At 37.9% G+C, this 21,970-nt stretch overlaps 1 protein-coding gene across 1 annotated transcript in view; it reads left to right on the top strand.

Annotated features, from left to right (window-relative positions):
- Positions 1–21,970, top strand: part of LOC124712078 (putative uncharacterized protein DDB_G0271606) — a 253,374-nt gene that overhangs the window by 212,144 nt on the left and 19,260 nt on the right. Inside the window, exon 8 of the mRNA XM_047242374.1 lies at positions 19,435–19,774. Coding sequence (XP_047098330.1) covers positions 19,435–19,774 — 340 coding nt within the window. The remainder of the gene's footprint in view (positions 1–19,434; positions 19,775–21,970) is intronic.

The following is a 21,970-nucleotide window of genomic DNA, read 5'->3' as shown; positions in this document are numbered from 1 at the left end:
AAGTTTGAGAGACAAGAAACTTTCTGATGGTAAAACTGTACGAGGCAGGCTGACAGACAAAATGATTGATGAAGTACAACAGTATTATGGGATGGCCAATAGAAATAATACTGAGGATTTGTTGAAAATGAAGCAGGCAGTATGGGCTACCTTCTTCCACAGACTGTCAACTGATGAAAAACCAGTACACAACCTTCACCCTCCTGGACATGATTCATGGTGCAATTGCCGCAATGCCCAGTACTCAAACAATTCATACAGCCATAAAAATTCCATCCCAGCAGCAGTCATGGATATCATAAAACCTATTTACAGAGACCTGGCAAATCCTAAATTACTTAAGAAGTGTCTGCATGGTTAGCTTCAAAATCCCAATGAGTGTTCAATAATCTTGTATGGATTCGCTTACCAAGATATGTTTTTGTTGGAATGAAGACACTTAAATGGGAGGTTACTGATGCTGTTATTGCTTTCAATGATGTCAACATTGGTAGGGTGAAACTGCTACAGCATATGGGAATTTTTCCTGGAGTAAACTGCATCAGAGAACTTGAACTGATGGACAAGGTTCGCATTGATAAAGCAGAGTATGCAACAAAGTTGGCCACTAAGGAGTCCAGAAAGTAGAAAAGAAGAAAAAACTTGGAAAAATATGAAGAAGATGATAAACAGTATGGTGCAGGGTGCTTCTGAGTGACTAAAAATTAAAAATGAAACATATATCAAGTCTTTTGAGACTTTAGAAGCTGTTCCTGAAAATTGACATTCTCTGTTGCATTTTTCCCTAAATCTTAGAAACCACTTTGAGTAGAGTATTCAAATTTTCAGGGAGTAATAACATACATATCCTGAGTCTACTGAACTAAAAGAAGAACATAATGTTCTGTATAATTAAAATTATTTAGGATAACTTACAAAAAAAGTACACAAAATTTAAATCATGTGATTAAAAAATGATATTTCCAACAGCAGTGGCTGAACTACAATTGCTGTAGTTCAGTAGACTCAGAACATACAGTTTTATGTCCTGTAAAAGTTTCATGTCAATGGCTACAGTGGTTCCTGAAATACAGGGAAGCCAAGTCACTAAATTTAACATTGTCTAGATATGGCGTTTCAACTCCCTTTAATTGGCTGCATCACTGCAGACTTGCGAACGCAATTGATTTCCTGTTTAAAGGCCCTCTGTATGGAGATTGGAATGGGTCATATGCAACGGAAATTGGGTACTGCATCTGGACGTTAGGAGATACAAGTCTGGAAATCAGTGGTGCATCCTGCACCATTTTCAAAAATTGTTGCAAAAGCAGCACAAATGTCACAGAGTTTCTGGAAGGGAACTGTGTCAGAGGTGAGCTAAACTTCATCAGTGGTGGGTAATCCAAAGAATGTTAAATCATTCAAACCAGAAATATCGCTGGCTGAGTGACTATTGACAGCAAACTGTGTTATCAGCTGTTCGAGCCTTTTGGAGGCTGTGGTGATTAGGAACTGACTCCAGAGCAGAAATGAACTGTCACCATATGCTACCAATGTATTGTAGGGTGGAACTAATTCTGAGTAACTTCTGTGAGCATAAGTATGGAGATTTACCGAGGAAAATGTAGCCCCTGTGTCAACCTGGAAATGAATGTTTTAGTTTGCATTTTGTGGCTTGTAAACAACTTAGTAGAGAAAGGATCACCCAGGGGAAATATTACCTGAAGTTCATGCACCATTCCTTGATACAGTTGGGGAACTAGTTCTATTTATCCTGATGGTTTACAGCAGACTGTTCAGAGATGTCTATCTCTTTCTACAAAGGGTTTAGTGCGTCCAGTGATTTGCCATTTCGTATGTGCTTGTGCTATGGAGCAATCTGGGCAAGTTGTAAAATCTCATTGCCCACACTGATCAGGCATGACTTGCTGTTCAGAGGCAATCTGAAATTGAAGAATCATGATGGTTTGCAAGTATTCCTGGGGCATGATGCAGTGTCTGGATTTCTGCCATCTGTGGTCAAGCCATGAGGTGCTCATTTCCTGCATGCAAAATTTTGTCAGAGTGCATGATTGTACAAAGATCTTCCAATGGTGGGTTATGTAGCTTGAGGGCTGATGTGCACACTCCCAGATTGGGAGCCTATTGGAATCCTACATCCTGAATTAAAGAGTCTGCATATGAGGTTGTGGATGCTAGGTTCGCATAATTGAAATTGCGTCGGTGACTCAGTCCTCATAAATCAGTGATCAAGGAGGAGAAGAGGCAAGTGACAAAGAAGCAAGTCACAGAAGTGCCAGATGTGGAGACCAGCAGCAGATATGAAGCAATCCAGGAAGATACTCAAGCAAGTCAAGACACAGCTGATCCACAGCCACAGCCTAACCAACAGGAGATACCTCCTATCATATCGCAGTATCCAGAGGCATACAAACAGCTGTATGACTGGCTAAAGAATAATTGCAATTACCCTTTCACCACCAGACAAGCAGTTCAGCATAAAATGAAGCTTACTTAGACATCTATGTCAAAGTCATGGACATGGTAAGAGTGAGAAGGATACTACACTTCATCTTGCCTATGGTGAGGCCAAACGTGTTGAAGACAGCTATCTACAGCATCCCTAATAAGATGACTGATGAAGGACTAAAAGAACAACTTGAAGTTGTTTGTTTCAGGCTACTGTTGTGGACTACTTGTACTGTCAAGACACAGAGAGGAAGACACTGTGGTGAGCCGTTATACTGCAAGACACTGCAGAACATCGAGAAATATTTCAACTGATGAGGCTTTGCACACTAGCCATCAAATATGAGAAGCTGGGAGCTTTGCATAGACTCACATAGTGTTACTGCTGCCAAGCCTTTAACCATGTGGCAAGTCATTGCACTATGCTGCCTGTTTGCAACAAGTGCAATGACCAAACGACTATAGACAGTGCACACAAATGAGAGAGACCCCTGCTAAATGCACTCTTTGTTGGAAAGCAATCCTGGAAGCTACAGAGGACGCCAGTCAGCAGAAGACAATGATGCCTATCAGCCAGGGCACTGAAAAAAATGCAAGATGATGTCTGGAGAGAATTCGCATCAAGACAGGCCATCCTTGATGGTATGATGAGTGGCCAGGATTCATATCGCACTACTGACAACAGCAGAGCTTCCGACTCCCCTCATCAAGAGAGTCAGAAGCCCAGCCCACACTGACAGGGCAAAATTTCCTGATCTACCAATACGTCAGTAGCAACAACCACGTCTCCTCTGGAGAGAAGGCAACTGACAGTAGTCACAGCAGGCAGCGGAACTAGAACTTATTAACATCACCAAGCTACTCACAGACCTGAAAACAGCAATTTCTGATATCAGTAGACTGCTAGCCATTTTACATGACACCATAATTGCAGCTGTAGACGCAGCCATCAGAAGGGTCACCCTTGGAGGATGCAACACCACAGCAGCTCAATACAACCAGGCTCAGAAGAAATGAAGACTTACACACCATGATGTACAATTCCAATGGACTATTTCCTCATCTGTTAGACTTTCAACAGTTTTTAAGGGATGAAAACATCAACATATGCTTAGTGACTGAAACTCACCAGACGTGCGGCTTGAGACCAGATCCAGTTAACGATTGATGCTACAGGACTGACTGGATGATTGCAGGAGGTGGCACAGCCATCTGCACAAAGGCATCTATTCATCAATATGCTACAAAACTACAGGCAACTGAGACAACAGTAGTGACTGTAGACACCACTTAAGCTGCCTAAAATAGTACAAGCAGTGATCAAAGACAGAATTATAAACTTTATAAAGAAACAAAACATCTTAAACAAAGCACAGCATGGATTTACAAAGGGGAGATCCACTAAAACTGCAGTGGGAAATTTCATAACACACATCACTGAGGCACTGGATCAAGAAAGGGAAGAATCTAATGTCCTTTCAGGTCTTTCAAAAGCTTTTGATTGTGTGTCATTAAATTCCCGTACAGGAACTGGACTGCTGTGGCAAAAAGGACATTATAAAAACCTCTGTTGAAATCAGCCAATGGTGTGTCAAAATAAAACATAAATCCAGAAATACACAGAAAAATGTCTACTCTGATTTTCTGGAGATAAAATATGGAGTAGCTCAGGGTTCAATAATACGACTTCTGCTCTTTATCTTGTATATGAAAGATATGCCCACTACAGTAAATGAAAAAGCGATGATGTATGTCAGTGACACAACTTTACTAATATGCAGTGACTCAGTGAGGAATTTGGGAAAAAGAGCCAGTGAGAATCTTGAAATGGCAAAACGGTATTTTAGAGAAAACAGTTCAGTGATCAACATGAAGAAAACTTTGCATACAAAATTTGAAACAAACAGAACTAACAGCTCAGAAGAATTTATTCTGAGCTTAGGGAATGCAGAATGTGGACTGTAATAGCTTTCTGGCAATGATGACGGACAAATTTCTAATGTGGGAAAACCACATTGATAAGATCTGTTCAAAAATAAATACTAATATATTCTTAATATAAAGACTGTGCTATATGGTGAACACAGAAACCTTGCTAAAAATTTTCTACCGACTTATCTTCCTGCACATACTGTACTGTATACCAAAATGGAAAGGAGCAGCAGATATACACATACAGAGAATCTTAAAACTTCAACCAAAAGCCATAAGATGCACAGCTAAAGTAACAATGTTGGAACCCTGCAAAAATGAATTCAAAGAATTTAAAATATTGACTGTGTCAGGTCTGTACATATATGAGAACTAGGGATAATTATCATGTCTGTGGCAAAAGATCGAAAGTGATAGATAGGGACTATATAAATACAGGATGCTTATTTTACAACAGGATGCCACTGAGCATAATGGAAACGAGCACCTTCAAAAGAAAACCGAAGGAACATCTCGTTTCTGGAAGTCAATATAAGGTGAAACGTACTTGCAGGCAAATCCATAGGACAAATATAAAGTTGGAAATGGAGTAAAACATTTTATTTTTCATGGGAAACAAATCTCCTGAAAGCGTTTTTATTATGTGTAAACGTCTAAATATTTTCTGCGGTAAGATCAACATATATGACCTAAAAAATTCATTTTAATTTTGTCTAAATGTATTAGTACTATCACCAGTGTGGCAAAAATATATAACTTTGTAGACTAAGCAAGATGTATGAGACAGGCGAAATACCCTCAGACTTCAAGAAGAATATAATAATTCCAATCCTGAAGAAAGCAGGTGTTGACAGATGTGAAAATTACCGAACTATCAGTTTAATAAGTCACAGCTGCAAAATACTAACATGAATTCTTTACAGACGAATGGAAAAACTGGTAGAAACTGACCTTGGGGTAGATCAGTTTGGATTCCGTAGAAATATTGGAACACGTGAGGCAATACTGACCTTACGACTTATCTTAGAAGAGAGATTAAGGAAAGGCAAACCTACGTTTCTAGCATTTGTAGACTTAGAGAAACCTTTTGACAACGTTAACTGGAATACTCTCTTTCAAATTCTGAAGGTGGCAGGGGTAAAATACAGGGAGCGAAAGGCTATTTACAACTTGTACAGAAAGCAGATGGCAGTTAGGGAGTCGAGGGACATGAAAGGGAAGCAGTGATCGGGAAGGGAGTGAGACAGGGTTGTAGCCTCTCCCAATGTTATTCAATCTGTATATTGAGCAAGCAGTAAAGGAAACAAAAGAAAAGTTCGGAGTAGGTATTAAAATCCATGGAGAAGAAATAAAAACTTTGAGATTCGCCAATGACATTGTAATTCTGTCAGAGACAGCAAAGGATTTGGAAGAGCAGTTGAACGGAATGGACAGTGTCTTGAAAGGAAGATATAAGATGAACATCAGCAAAAGCAAAACGAGGATAATGGAATGTAGTCGAATTAAGTCGGACGATGCTGAGGGAATTAGATTAGGAAATGAGACACTTAAAGTAGTAAAAGGGTTTTGCTATTTGGGGAGCAAAATAACTGATAATGGTCGAAGTAGAGAAGATATAAAATGTTGATTGGCAATGGCAAGGAAAGCGTTTCTGAAGAAAAGAAATTTGTTAACATCGAGTATAGATTTAAGTGTCAGGAAGTCGTTTCTGAAAGTATTCGTATGGAGTGTAGCCATGTATGGAAGAGAAACATGGACCATAACTAGTTTGGACAAGAAGAGAATAGAAGCTTTCGAAATGTGGTGCTACAGAAGAATGCTGAGGATTAGATGGGTAGAACACATAACTAATGAGGAGGTATTGAATAGAATTGGGGTGAAGAGGAGTTTGTGGCACAATTTGACGAGAAGAAGGGACCGGTGGGTAGGACATTTTCTGAGGCATCAAGGGATCACAAATTTAGCATTGGAGGGCAGCGTGAAGGGTACAAATCGTAGAGGGAGACCAAGAGGTGAATACACTAAGCAGATTCAGAAGGATGTAGGTTGCAGTAGGTACTGGGAGATAAAGAAACTTGCGCAGGATAGGGTAGCATGGTGAGCTGCATCAAACCAGTCTCAGGACGGAAGACCACAACAACAGCAACAGACTTTCCTTAAGTATGCAAGACTGTTCCATAAGTTAAAGTAGGCTGTTAGTATATTTCATCATTGTGTATTAATATTGATTGCCTATAAATAGTATTACAAATATAATTGATTTATTGTGTCAATGACAAATTTCTAAGAAATTTGCTTTATTCTGTATAAAATTGTAAACATGACATGTCTAATGTCTGTTGACAGAAACTAAACTAAATGAAACTAATCCAGAATGAGATTTTCACTCTGCAGTGGAGTGCGCACTGATATGAAACTTCCTGGCGGATTAAAACTGTGTGCCGGACCGAGACTCGAACTCAGGACCTTTGCCTTTCCTGGAGCAAGTGCTCTACCATCTGAGCTACCCAAGCATGACTCACACCCCATCCTCACAGCTTTACTTCTGCCAGAACCTTGTCTCCTACCTTCTAAACTTTACAGAAGCTCTCCTGCGAACCTTGCAGAACTAGCACTCCTGAAAGAAAGGATATTGCGGAGACATGGCTTAGCCACAGCCTGAGGGATGTTTCCAGAATGAGATTTTCTCTCTGCAGCAGAGTGTGTGCTGATATGAAACTTCCTGGCAAATTAAAACTGTGTGCCGGACCGAGACTCGAACTCGGAACCTTTGCTCTACCACCTGAGCTACCCAAGCATGATTCACCTCCTGTCCTCACAGCTTTACTTCTGCCAGTACCTCATCTCCTACCTTCCAAACCAATCACTGATGGCAATGCATAATCCTGGATGGAACAATGACAGTATTACGAAAAGCATAGTTGGTACTCACCATATAGTGAAGATGCTGAGTCGCAGATAGGCACAACAAAAAGACTGTTAGCAAGTAAGCTTTCAGCTGAAAAGGCCTTCATCAGAATTAGACAACATGCACGCACGCACACACATGTAAAACCACAACTTACACACACACACACACACACACACACACACACACACACACACACACACACACACACACACGATGACAGTCTCTGGCTGCCAAGGCCAACCTGAGTGCAGATGCACATTTGTGTTCGACCTCCAGCGGGAATCTAAAAACTAGCGAGCATGGAGGAATTGACATGGACAGGGACTGCAGATAGGTGGCACTAGGTAGGGGAGTGGATTAATTGCCCATAGAGGCAAATCAATTATATAAATGTGTGGTGTCTGTACTTTTGGACAGGTCCAAAAGAATAGATATCACACATTCTTGTAATTGTTTCACCTTAGTGGGCAATTAATCCATAGCGTTCAGAAAGTTCTGTGAATGGTAGATTTACAATATAGAAAGGAATTAACGATTGAAAGTAATGTAAACATGACAAAAACCGAAAATAAAGTCCTCAATGGGAATAGACAAAACAGTTATCCAATATTTACGAGAAAAATACATGACTGTCAGTTCAAATACGCCACTAATCCCAATATTGGTCATTTCAGTATATGCTATCACACTGTGACCTTGTCACAGATTGCATGGCCCCTCCTGCCAGAGGTTCGAGTTCTCCCTCAGGCATGGGTGTGTGTGTTGTTCTTACTGTATGCATTTTAGTTTTAATCATTCATTGTGACCCAAGAACCAGATTTTTTATTTATTTATTTATTTATTTACTTAGCATCCATGTATGTCAACATTATAAAAATTATATAGGATTTGTAATCATTGCCTTTCATAGAATTTAGGACATGAAAAGATTTACAATTATATGTCTATAAATAAAATATAATTACATATAACATGAAACCATATGCGTAACAACATTCATAATATGCTAAATTAGAATAATAGATTAATACAATTTAGTTTTCAGTGAGCATTTTGGGTCATTACGATGAAGGAAATAAGCTACTGTATATTGAATGCTGGTGATTTAAGTATTCCTTGACACTATAAAAACTCTTGCTAATCAACATTTTTTTAAGTTCTTTTTTGGCTATGTGGAATTTAGGTATACTTTTAATTTCCTTTGGTAGTGCACTAAATAAGATTTTTGGCTGATAAAGAACACTTTTTTGACTTTCTCTATGAAAGTCATCTCTATTTCTCGTTTTGTAGTCATGGACTTGACTGTTTAACAATGAATGTTCCTGGTGTGCCTTCATAAAACATATACTTTCATAAATATAGCCATGGTAGAGTCATGATTTGTAGTTCCTTGAAAACTTTTGTACATGATTCTTTGTGTGTCATACCTCTGATTATCCTTATTGCCCGCTTTCGAAGCACTAACGAGTGTTTGGCCAAACTGGTATTCCCCCAAAATATGATACCCTTTCTTAGTGTGCTGTGTATGAGTGCAAAGTATGAACATAACACTGCGTCAACACTACAGAAATTTTTTAGTATTCTAAGAACATAACACTACTGACTTAATTTTTAGTTTAACATTTCTGTGTGTTTATCCCACATTAAATATTCATCTAGCCATAATCCTAAAAATTTATTTGCTCTATCTTACACTGACCAAGTTTTACAGTTAGGTCAGATTTTACTTTGTTTGTTATATGTTTTTTTGTCATTAACAATTAATTTGTTGTTTGTAAACTACATTTGCTTCTTCTGTGACTACTGTGACTCCCTCCAGTAAGTCAGTTTCATTTGTAGCTTTGACAAATAGACTGGTGTCATCAGCAAACAATAATGCATCTGCTGTTGATAATGGCTTGGCAAATCATTTATAAATATTAAGGACAGCAATGGCCCCAGTATGGAGCCCTGCGGCTCACCATACCTGACTCTTTGGTATGCCAATGAGTAGACTTTACCCGCATGCTGTATCTCTTACCTTCTGATACCTCTTAGAAAGATAGGATTTGAACCAATCATATGCTACTCCATGAACCCCGTAGCAATATAGTTTCCTGAGCAGTAAATTATGACCAATGATATCAAAAGCCTTAGACAGATCCAAAAACAGGCCACAGTTTAGTACATTTTTTTCCACAGAATTTATGATCAGTTTTAAAAAATTATAAATTGCTGTGTCAGTTGACCTATTTTTCCTAAAACCGTTTTGCCCTTTAACTAGAATTTGATTTTTATTAAGAAAATGAGACAGTCTTTCATGCATTACCCTTTCAATTACTTTTGAAAATCCAGATAACAATGATATAGGCCGGTAATTGATAACATCAGACTGGTCACCCTTCTTGTAAATAGGCTTGACAATCGTTTTCTTTAGTTTTTCTGGGAAGACTCCTGTGCTAAAAGACATGTTAATCATGTCAGCAAGTGGGTAATCTATGTATCTTGCACTGTTCTTTATTAATTTGTCTGGAATCCCATCACAGCCACATGTAATTTTATTTTTTTAACTGATTTAAGGCATTTTGTACCTCTAATGCAGTAACAGGGTATAGAAACATGGTTTTATCATTCATTGGTAGTTGTGCTCTGGAGTTTAAATCACATTTTCCTTGAATTAGTTTTGTTGCAATATTTGTGTAATGTGTGTTGAATATGTTGGCTGTCTGTAGTGGGTCCTCAACGGTTTTCCCTTCACTTTTAATTACAAGAATGCTGTTTCCACTTTTTTGTTTACCTATTCTCCTATTTATTACCTCCCAGGTTGATTTTATTTTGTTAGTACCTTTCCTGATATATGAGTCATTATTTAGTTTCCTAGCCACTATTATAACTTTTTTATATACTTTCCTGTAAATTTTCACATATGGTTTTAATGCAACAGTATTTTTTGCAGATTTGTTTAACTTTCGCAGAGTGTCTGCTGATTTATTTATTCCCTGTGTTACACATGTCTTTGTTTTGGTTTTAATTTTGACTCGTTTAATAGGAAATGTGATATCATAGCAGTGCCAATAATTTGCTAGGAATGACTCAAATTTTTTGTCTACACCACAGGTTGATTCTGTGTCCCAGGTTATATTTTTTAACATGTGATTAAAAACTCTTTGCTGTCTTCATTTCCAAATCGTTTCTCTCTCTATTTTTCATATACCACTGGATCCTTATTGGATATATTATATAATGTTAACGTGACTGCCTTAGGATCCGAGAACCCCGTCTCTATTACTTCAGTGATACCCTCACATTTATTCTTATTGACAAGTACTTGATCAATTATTGTTTCAGACCCATTTAAACATCTAGTGTCTTCTGTTACTGTTGCTGTCATATTATAAGATAAGAACAGATTGGTCAGTTGTTGTTGTTTACTGCAGTTAGTTTTAAAGTTAACATTAAAATCTCCAAGGACAATTGTATTTGTTAATTGCTGTTTGAGTTGATTTAGCAGCATTTCAGGGTTGTGGAGAAAAGAAGTAAAATTCCCTGATGGTGATCTATATATGCACACAATAAACATTTTCAGTTTTTTGAACTCACATACACAGTATTCAAAGTCTTTTTCTATGCACTTTACATTACTATATTTAACTTATTTTGCATCAAGACGTGTCCTAACATATATGCACGTACCACCACCCTTACTATTAACTCTACAAAAAATACTTATCATTTCAAATTCACGAATAACGGCAGTACATGACTGTGTCTCTTTCAGCTGATGCTCGTTTACACACAAGACTGCAGTTTCTTTTAAATAGTCATTTAGGAGGACTTCTATTTCACCTAGCTTGCTGCCTAAACCCTGTACATTCTGATAGAAAGCTGTTAACTTATTTTTGTTTTTTGATTTCGGTACACCATTTACCTTACTATTTGTGTGATGCTGCCTGCCAATAAAAAATCCTGGAGATGTTTGGGGGGAGCTGTTTTTCTTCTGAGTCGAAGTTTAATGTTGCCTTCAGATATTTATTCAGCTGGTGGTAGTGTGGATGGTGTTTCATCTTCTAATGATGAATATTCTTGCAGTGATTTTTGTCCAACTGTAGTAGATTCTGCTGCTGGTGTGGGAGAGGTACTCCCTTCTGTGAACTTCATTAGAATTGATAAAGGAGCTGAAACTACATCTGTTAAATCTTCATTTTGATGTTGGAGAATTTCAGTTGCTGTGATGGGTGGTGGTAGTGGTATCGTAGGGCAATTCTTGTCTTCAACTGTTAACACTGCATTAAGTACTTCTCGACTAATGAATGCTTTTCCAAGTTTATTTGTGTGTAGCCCATACCTGGTAAAATGACTTCTTTCCACATATGTGGCATTCGGGAAGCTTTGGCATATTTTTTCAAATTTTCTATTAGTAACAGCAATTTCTTTGTTGACACAAGATTTTTCCATCAGATCATGTCTTTGTGGTATACTTGCAACATAGAAGTTCATATTTGTAATTTTCTGCAGTGTGCTTCTTAGTGCTCTTGTGGCAAGTTTACCCTCATTCCTATTAGATTAGATTAGATTAGATTTACTTTCATTCCAATTGATCCGTAGTGAGGAGGTCCTCCTGGATGTGGAACATGTCAGAAAAACAACAATACATGACAAATATTTACAACTAAAACAAATAAACTAATGTACCATTCCACAGGTCCCAAGTGGAATGATCGTCATTTTTAATGAACACTAAGAGTCATTTTACAAATACTAATGCACTGAATTTAAAATAAAAAACGTTTTTTATTTATTTATAAGGTAATAAACATGTAATACAACTACTGTAATACTTATTTACAATGAACACATTACTGCACTGAAATGGTGCAGAAGTTAGATTATACTTACACACACACACACACACACACACACACACACACACAAATTTTCAGTGAACACATTACTGCACTGAAATTGTGCAGAAGTTATGTTGTACTTATATACAAATCAGTTGGTTTTACTAAGAAATTCATCAATGGAGTAGAAGGAGTTGGCCACCAATAAATCCTTTAGGCTTCTCTTAAACTGAATTTCATTGGTTGTTAAGCTTTTTATGGCTGCTGGCAAGTTATTGAAAATGTGTGTTCCTGAATAATGCACACCTTTTTGTACAAGACTAAGTGACTTTAAATTCTTGTGAAGATTATTCTTATTTCTAGTATTGATTCCATGAATTGAGCTGTTGGTTTGAAAAAGTGATATATTTTTAATGACAAATTTCATTAAGGAATAAATATACTGGGAAGCTGTAGTTAGTATCCCTAGTTCCCTAAACAGGCTTCTGCAGGATGTTCTTGAGTTCACACCACATATAATTCTTACTGCACGTTTTTGTGCCCGGAAAACTTTAGCTTGGCTTGATGAATTACCCCAAAAAATAATCCCATATGACATTATGGAATGAAAGTAAGCATAGTATGCCAGCTTTTTCATTTTTATATCCCCTACGTCTGACAAAATTCGCATAGCAAACAGAGATTTGTTAAGACGCTTCAGCAGTTCTGTGGTGTGCTCCTCCCAATTGAATTTATTATCAAGCTGTAATCCCAAGAATTTAACACTGTCCACTTCTTCTATCTTCTTGTCATCATATGTTAGACATATACTCTTGGGACACCCCTTACAAGTTCTGAACTGCATGTAGTGTGTTTTTTCAAAGTTTAGTGACAAAGAATTGGCTAGGAACCAGTGATTAATGTCCACAAATATTTTATTGGCTGATCTTTCTAAGACTACACTTGATTTGCTATTTATTGCAATGTTTGTATCATCGGCAAACAAAACAAACTTGGCATCTGGTAATGTTACTGATGAAAGGTCATTGATATACACAAGAAAAAGTAAGGGCCCCAAAATGGAACCTTGTGGGACCCCACATGTAATTAGTTCCCAGTTGGATGATGCCTGATAGACATGTATCAAGCTCTTTCCTAATAACACCCTTTGTTTCCTGCCAGAGATATAAGATTTGAACCATTTTGCAGCATTTCCTGTTACACTATAATATTCTAGTTTACTTAAAAGGATATTGTGATTTACACAGTCAAATGCCTTTGATAGATCACAAAATATACCAGTTGCCTGCAATTTTTTGTCTAATGAATTAAGCACATTTTCACTGTAAGTGAAGATAGCCTTCTCAATATCAGAACCTTTTAGAAATCCAAACTGTGACTTTGACAGTATGTTATTTGAGATAAGATGGTTATAAAGACGACAGTACATTACTTTTTCGAAAATTTTTGAGAATGCTGGTAACAGTGAAATTGGACGGAAATTTGATGCTATTTCTTTATCTCCCTTCTTAAACAGTGGCTTAACTTCAGCATATTTCAGCCATTCAGGAAATATTCCACTGATAAACGACTGGTTACACAGATAGCTTAATATGTTACTTAGCTCAGAATCACATTCTTTAATTAACTTTGTTGATATTTCATCATACCCACTAGATGTTTTTGATTTTAAAGATTTTATGATGGACATTATTTCTGTTGGGGTAGTGAGGGTCAAATTCATATTATGGAAATTACTTGAAATGTCTGGTCTAAGGTAATCCATAGCAGCATCTACCGAACCTGACAACCCCATCTTTTCAGTAACAGTTACAAAATGTTTGTTAAAAAGTTCTGCAACACTATACACATCTGTCACCAATGTATCATTTACTCTTAATGCTATTTGTTCCTCTTCATGTCTGGTCCTACCGGTCTCCTCCTTCACTATATCCCATATTGTCTTTATTTTGTTATCTGATATGACTATCTTTTCCTTGTAATATATTTGCTTTGACATCCATATTACAGTCTTTAATATTTTGCAGTATTTCTTATAATGTGCTATAGCATCAACATTGGAAATGTTTCGGATTGACAGATACAGTTTTCTTTTTGTTTTACAAGATACCCTTATTCCTCGAGTAATCCATGGCTTCTTTGTAGATTTTCCTCTAACCTTGGTAAGTTTTGGGGGAAAGCAGTGTTCAAATAAGGTAAGCACTTTATTAGCAAAAATGTTATATTTTTCATTCATGCCATGAGCACTGTAAACATCAGTCCAGTGAATGTCTCTGAGGAGTGTCCTAAAATAATCAATTTTTGGCTTACTGATTACCCTCTTGAGCTCAGATTTAACAGATTTTATATCCTGTTCAGTATTAACATTTAACAGAAGGAACTGCATGTCATGGTCTGAGAGGCCATTGGCTATTGGTTTTGTAATATAATTTTGTTCATTGGACTTTTCTATAAAGATATTATCAATGGCTGTTTGTGAGCAAGTGGCTATCCTAGTGGGGATCGTCATTAGCACCCCCGATTATTAAACAGTTTCTTCCAGGCTCCAAAAACTGTTCAGTTTTTTTAGAATTTCACTCAAGGGAGCGCCTGGTTTCATTATTCCACTAACCTTAAACATAGATTGTATGTTACAAATGATAACAGCTAAGCCCTTTCCATGACTGTCTGAGAGCATGCAAATATCTTCTTTGTTCTTCTTACTTGATGTTGTCATGTTCTCATGATATGTATGTTCCCTGCTAATTATAGTACTGGTATTTCCTTGCTTGTTATTATGAGACTTTGTACTTGACTGGTTCTTAATCTCTGCATTTGGTGAAAGTACTTCGTTTCTTTCACTATTTTCACATCTTTTAGGATCATCACAAGTTAAAAGTTCAAAATTATTTGCTAATGGGAACCTGAAGTTGTTCTCATTACGGGTAACACGATGGAACTTTTTGGGCCATATGAAGTCATCGTTTTGCCCATTTACAATAGTTTCACTACACACTGAATTGACTTCTATCACTTTTTCAAGCTTCTGTACATACGGTTTGGCTAACACAAGATCGTATTTTAATGAAGCAGTCACGCAGTCTTCTCGATATTCCTTTTGTAAACACAATATATCATGATAACTACAGTGCACTTTTCCACAGTCACAAGTCATGTTTCTTTCTTCTAAAGTATTTAAACATTGTCGATGGATCCATTTTTGCTACCATGGGTATAATTTAACACCATTTCTCACCTTCTTACTACATTTTACACATGCAGGATTTAAAAACTCGTAATTTTCTGCTGATCTGTTGATTAGTACACTACTGCTACACCACAAAGATGATGTGCTACAGATGCGAAATTTAATCGACAGGAAGAAGATGCTGTGATATGGAAATGATTAGCTTTTCAGAGCACTCACACAAGGTTGGCGCTGGTGGCAACACCTACAACGTGCTGACATGAGGACAGTTTCCAACCGATTTCTCATACACAAACAGCAGTTGACTGGCATTGCCAGTGAAACATCGTTGTGCTGCCTCGTGTAAGGAGGAGAAATGCGTACCATCACATTTCCGACTTTGATAAAGGTCGGTTTGTAGCCTATCGCGATTGCGGTTTATCGTATGGCGACATTGCTGCTCGCATTGGTCGAGATCCAATGACTGTTAGCAGAATGTGGAATCAGTGGGTTCAGGAGGGTAATACAGAACGCTGTGCTGGATCCCAACGGCCTCGTATCACTAGCAGTCGGGATGACAGGCATCTTATCCACATGGCTGCAATGGATCGTGCAGCCACGTCTCGATCCCTGAGTCAGCAGATGGGGATGTTTGCAAGACAGCAACCATCTGCACGAATAGTTCGATGACGTTTTTCAGCAGCATAGACTATCAGCTCAGAGACCATGGCTGCGGTTACCCTTGATGCTGCATCACTGACAGGAGTGCCTGCGATGGTGTACTCAGCGACAAACCTGGGTACAAGAATGGCAAAACGCCACTTTTTTCGGATGAATCCAGGTTCCGTTTACAGCATCATGATGGTCGCATCCGTGTTTGACATTGCGGTGAACGCACAATGGAAGCGTGTATTCGTCATCACCATACTGGCGTATCACCCGGCGTGATGGTATGGGGTGCCATTGGTTACATGTCTCTGTCACCTCTTGTTCGTATTGATTGCACTTTGAACAGTGGACGTTACACTTCAGATGTGTTACAACCTGTGGCTCTACTCTTCATTTGACCCCTGCGAAACCCTACATTTCAGCAGGATAATGCACGACCGCATGTTGCAGTTTCTGTACAGGCCTTTCTCGATACAAAAAATGTTTGACTGGTGCCCTGGCCAGCACATTCTCCAGATCTCTCTCCAATTGAAAACGTCTGGTCAATGGTGGCCGACCAACTGGCTTGTCTCAATACGCTAGTCACTACTCTTGATGAACTGTGGTATCGTGTTGAAGCTGCATGGGCAGCTGTACCTGTACACGTCATCCAAGCTCTGTTTGACTCAATGCCCAGGCGTATCAAGGACGTTATTACAGCCAGAGGTGGTTGTTCTGGGTACTGATTTCTTAGGATCTATGCACCCAGATTGCGTGAAAATGTAATCACATGTCAGTTCTAGTATAATATATTTGTCCAATGAATATCCGTTTATCATCTGCATTTCTTCTTGGTGTTGCAATTTTAATGGCCAGTTGTGTATGTCTATACGTGGTGCCGCCATCTTGAAGAAAGATAATGGTCTATTCCAAGAATGAAACTTGTTGCTCATAAAGACTTCCTTAACATACAGCTGATTGGTTAAGCCATGAGATTCCAAGTTAGTGAAAAATCCAAATGCTGCCTCACCTAGTAAGATACTAGCTCTCTCTCTCTCTCTCTCTCTCTCTCTCTCTCTCTCTCTCTCTCTCTCTCTCTCTCTCTCTCTCTCTCCCCCTCCCCCCTCCCCCCCCCCCCCCCCCCCCCCCCAGCCTAAGCTCACTTGCTAAAGCTGAAGCAACACATTTCAAAGTTATGTCAGAGAAAGAAATTCTGATGTAGGCTACAACAAAGAAAATCTCTTAATATTTTAATGGCAAAATCCCAACTACATTACCAAAAAATGTTACATCTGATGATATATCTTGCACCAGACACCATAAATTGGCTCATGTAGAATAAATGTAACAATGTGAATATGTTGATTGAAAGTAGTTCTTCCAAGTTTAACTTGGCATATAATCCAATTAACAATATATTTATAATTGGTGATGGTCCTCTCCTTTCTTCTTCATTTTTTATTGTAATAAAATGCAGTTGATTTTAACCTGGTCATCTTATGTTAATAACAAGCCACTAACTGTTACAAGATGGAATCAGAGACAGTGCAAAGTGTATCTGAAGATGAAACTTGGTTGTTCAAGTTCTACACCATCCATACAGAAAGTTCAAAGACTGATTTTATTCTTGGTGTATAGGTGATATCAGTGCTGTAGATATGGTGGCAGCTTGAACTAGTAATTATAAACAACAGATGTGTTTTCAACCACTTGTTGTGATTAGGCAGAGTTAAAGAGTGCAAATGCAGCCGTAGAGTGTCAGTGTTGTGTGCCAAACTGCAGTGGAGCAACATCCTTAAATCATTTGTTCAAGACATTTTTCAGAATGTTTTAAATAAGAGAAAAGTGTGTGCAAAGTTTGTCCGGTATACCCAGACTGCTGAACAAAAACAAGATGTGGATGCCTGCCATGATTTGATTGAAATACAAACTGCGGACTTTTCTTTTCTGGAAAAAAGTCACCCCAGGTGATTAGACTTATCAATATCTACCACAAAAAACAGATATTCACCTGAAGCATCAATACTTTGATAACATAACCGACATTCAAGCCATTGTGACATTCAAGTTGAACAACATCCCATAAAAGGACTTTTTCAATAGTTTTGCATGCTTGTATGAACATATTGTGCATTGTAATCAAGTAGGTGGAGACTATGTAGAACATCTGAAGCACCGAAACTGTCATCTTACCTTTTCTTGTCTTTTTATAAATCCAGCCTCGAAACTTTTTGTTGTGACGGGATATGTCAACTGTGACCAGCTTGTACTTTTGCGTATGTGTTATATATTGTGTGGTATCTCCAACTTAACAATTTTAGTGATATGAAATTTAATAAATATATTTTCTTAGCTGTATATGTTTTATTTAAAGCTAGCTCATATGTGCCTGCATATGCTGCAATGCGTTTGTTGTGCACATAGTAACTCCAGCATTATATTAATGTCCCTCCTCAAGATAAAATTTCACAAATTAAAATAGATAATAGTATTAATAGTATTCACTTTCTTTCTGAAAGCTCAAATTTTGTGCCCATGTTTGTTTTCGACATAAATATCTTTTGAAACATTCTTCAATGAGCAAAAGACAATTTCTGGTTTTTTTTTTACCCAAACATGTTTAGATGCTATTTCACGATCTTCAGTGGGATTCCTTTATTGTTCTTTTCCACAGAAAGTAAATGTTACATAAATAAACTAAAAGCTTTGGAATCATGGTCTTCATATTCCAGAAGTTTTTACAAAAATATATACCTTTATAGCTAATGCTGCCGATCCTGTAGCTGTCTGGCTTCTGCATTGCAACTAACATTTGAATACAGTTTCTGATCTGCAGCTGCATCTGCGTTTACTATGGCCTGTATTTCCTCTTTAATGTATAACATATCTTGCATGTGACTGTATTCATAATGTATTTTTACTCAGTGTCACAGATATTGAAGCTCATTATTTTGCTCCATACATTCTTGTCTTTCAAAGGCCTGAATAGTTTTATTTAATAAGAGGTAATATATGTGAATGTAGACTCTCCCAGTGTATATTACTAATGAATAGCGCTCAGGTGTCCACCCAGGTGCTAGTGTTAAAATACCACCATGATTCGACAAAAGTTATAATCTTCTGACAAAGAGTATGATACTCATTGAAACATCACAGTACGATAATGCTGCAACCTGAATGGAAACCTGAGAGCTTTTCATGAAGAGGTAATATAGCTTAAAGTTTTTATCAAACATCAAGTCTGGCATATTTTCAATAAATAACAAAATTATATTCACATATTTAACTATTTTCAAAGATACATGTATTAGTTTCATACTATTAAACATTTTTCACACATTTTAAGGGTTTAATTTGCTTTTTATACAGTTCTTGCATCAGAAATCATAATATTTGAAGACCATATGGAAGTGGAGGAAACACAAGATATGGAGCAGGTAACTAGCACATTCAGCAGAACACCAGTACAGACACAGAGTCAGCATCAGCTGGAACAACAACAACAGCAGCAAAAGCAGCTCTTAGGGCAACAAGGGGAACAAGAGCAGAGTCATCTTATGCATCAGCAAGTACATGAACAAAGGCAAGATGACCAGACTCATATACTCCAAGATCTGCAGACATCAGAACAACTGCAGCAGCAACAACAACAACAACAGCAACTACAACCACTGCAGGAGCAGTGCTTTTGGCAACAGGAGGAGCACCAGCAGGACAAGAACGATCCACAGCAGTGTCAAAATGAAGCTCCAACAGAACATGTTACAGACATGCAAACAGATGATGAACCAGCTGGGGAAATGAGAAGCTCCAGTCAACCTTTAAGTGACAATAGTGATATATGTGGTAAGTAACATCATCCACTGTATATTTACTGAATAATTAATTATGTCTATGTTGTATACATTCTGGCTGGGATTAAGTAGAGTTTATGAAGTAAATGAAAATCATAGATGGTAAATAAATGTCTGTGGTGAGTTATTAATTTGGTATGAGAGAGTCCTGGGTGCAGTACAGTATAATAGGAATAAAGGTAACCACTCACTGTGGAGGTGAAGCAAGATTGTCCAAAAGCTCAACAACATTTTCCACACACACACACACACACACACACACACACACACACACACACACACACACACACACACACACAGTTACATTGTACGAGCTGAGTGCCGAGGAAAATCTCAGAGAAAAGAGGATTTGTCATGTCTAGATTAAATATACCAGCAGTTTCTTATTATATTAACAACTGGAATCATATGCTTTTGAGTTGCTGGTAATGGAGACTCATTTATACTCTTTACATTATGAAACTTCCCACTAGAAATCTCCAAATATTTCTTGATGAAATCAAAGGATGGGAAATCCAGAATGAATTGACAACAATATGAGCTTGGATAGATTGCTGGTCACCACATAGAGGAGGCATTGACTGTCATGCACAGTCAAATGTAGACCAAGTTACCAGACAAAGTCCTTCATCAGATGAAACACACACACACACACACACACACACACACACACACACACACACACACACACAAAGGGCCATAGTTGCTTCAGCTCCCATAGTTTTATGAAGTTCCAATAGGGGACAGCTCTATATATAGCCTTCAAAATGGCATCTGTAATGGAGGTGCATTCCAAGCTGAGAGCTATCATTGAGTTTCTTTTGGTGGCAAAATCTGAGCATCATAGAGATCTGTAGGTGCTTTCAAAAGGTCTACAGAGACCTGGCAGTGAATGAAAGTTGTTGAGTGAGGTCTCTCATCACCACAACGAGGTTGAGGAAACCTCTCCGATCTGCCACGTGCCAGCCAGTGGCCCGATGTGACTCCGGTAATGTTGGATCACATGGACACTTTCATTTGAGATGATTGATGGATCACAATCAAACACATCACTGCACAACTGGACATCTCTGTTGATAGTGCTGACACACTCATCCACTTGTTGGGGTACCGTATTTACTCGAATCTAAGCCGCGCCTGAAAAATGAGACTCGAAATCAAGGGCAAAAAAAATTCCCGAATCTAAGCTGCACCTGAAATTTGAGACACGAAATTCAAGGGGAGAGAAAAGTTTTAGGCCGCACCTCCATATCGAAACAAATTTGGTCCATTGTAATATGAGACCAAATTTAGGTCGAATGAATGACGATACAGGTACAGTAGTTTGGTTCGAGTCGTAAGCTTAGCAGTTAAGCTTTACCAGGTAGCCATTGCTATGCGTCAGGCGTCCCTTCTGTATTTATACGGGTACCCTTCCTTTTTCACGTGCTTCATCTGGTTTGAATAGATTGCTTATTTTTCTTTGATCTGATAAGTGCTGTTCTCTTTGTTATAGGTGTTTACGTTACTCTAAGCTGAAAATGCATTATTGTGCTGTGTCATGCATTGTTTGTCACATTCTGATACTGTGTATTTACGAACTGTCGCCGCTCGCGGCATGGCTTGCTTTTGTGCGAGCTACCGCCGCTTACAATAAAAAAAAAAAAAAAAGAGAGGAATTGTTTCATTAGCGAAACAATGGCAAGAGACTGCTATTTGTTGTTACTTACACTGCTGCTTTCTTTGATAATGATCAACAAGAACCAAATAATAGACTGTGTATGATAGAAGATGTTCTGAACGAGAGTTTAGTGAAAATTTTTCTCCGTTTGAAAATCTTTGCAGACGCCACTTTCGTACATTACATTCAGCACAGAAATAAGAGTCTTCTTAGATTTAAAAATCTAGTCAATTGCCGTGTTTCATTTCTGACTGTATCACTATTAGGCATAAGAATAATACGAATATAAACATGACATGATATGTATATTCTTCCACATTTGCTGTTGTTTCACACTAGTTTCGTAGTTTATTGGACAGACAGAATTTAAATGAGATAGCAGCAAACATGAAAGAATACATGGCAAAATGTTTATATTCGTATTATTCTTATGGTGAAGAGAATACTGCATGTGATTCACAGTTCATAATAGTTCCTATTAAGAACCATCTCTTCTCACGGGTAGGAAAAAATTCAGAACAGAGAGTT

The sequence above is a fragment of the Schistocerca piceifrons genome, chromosome 8 (assembly GCF_021461385.2).
Source record: "Schistocerca piceifrons isolate TAMUIC-IGC-003096 chromosome 8, iqSchPice1.1, whole genome shotgun sequence".
Taxonomy (NCBI): domain Eukaryota; kingdom Metazoa; phylum Arthropoda; class Insecta; order Orthoptera; family Acrididae; genus Schistocerca; species Schistocerca piceifrons.
This window is presented reverse-complemented; position numbering and strand designations above follow the sequence as displayed.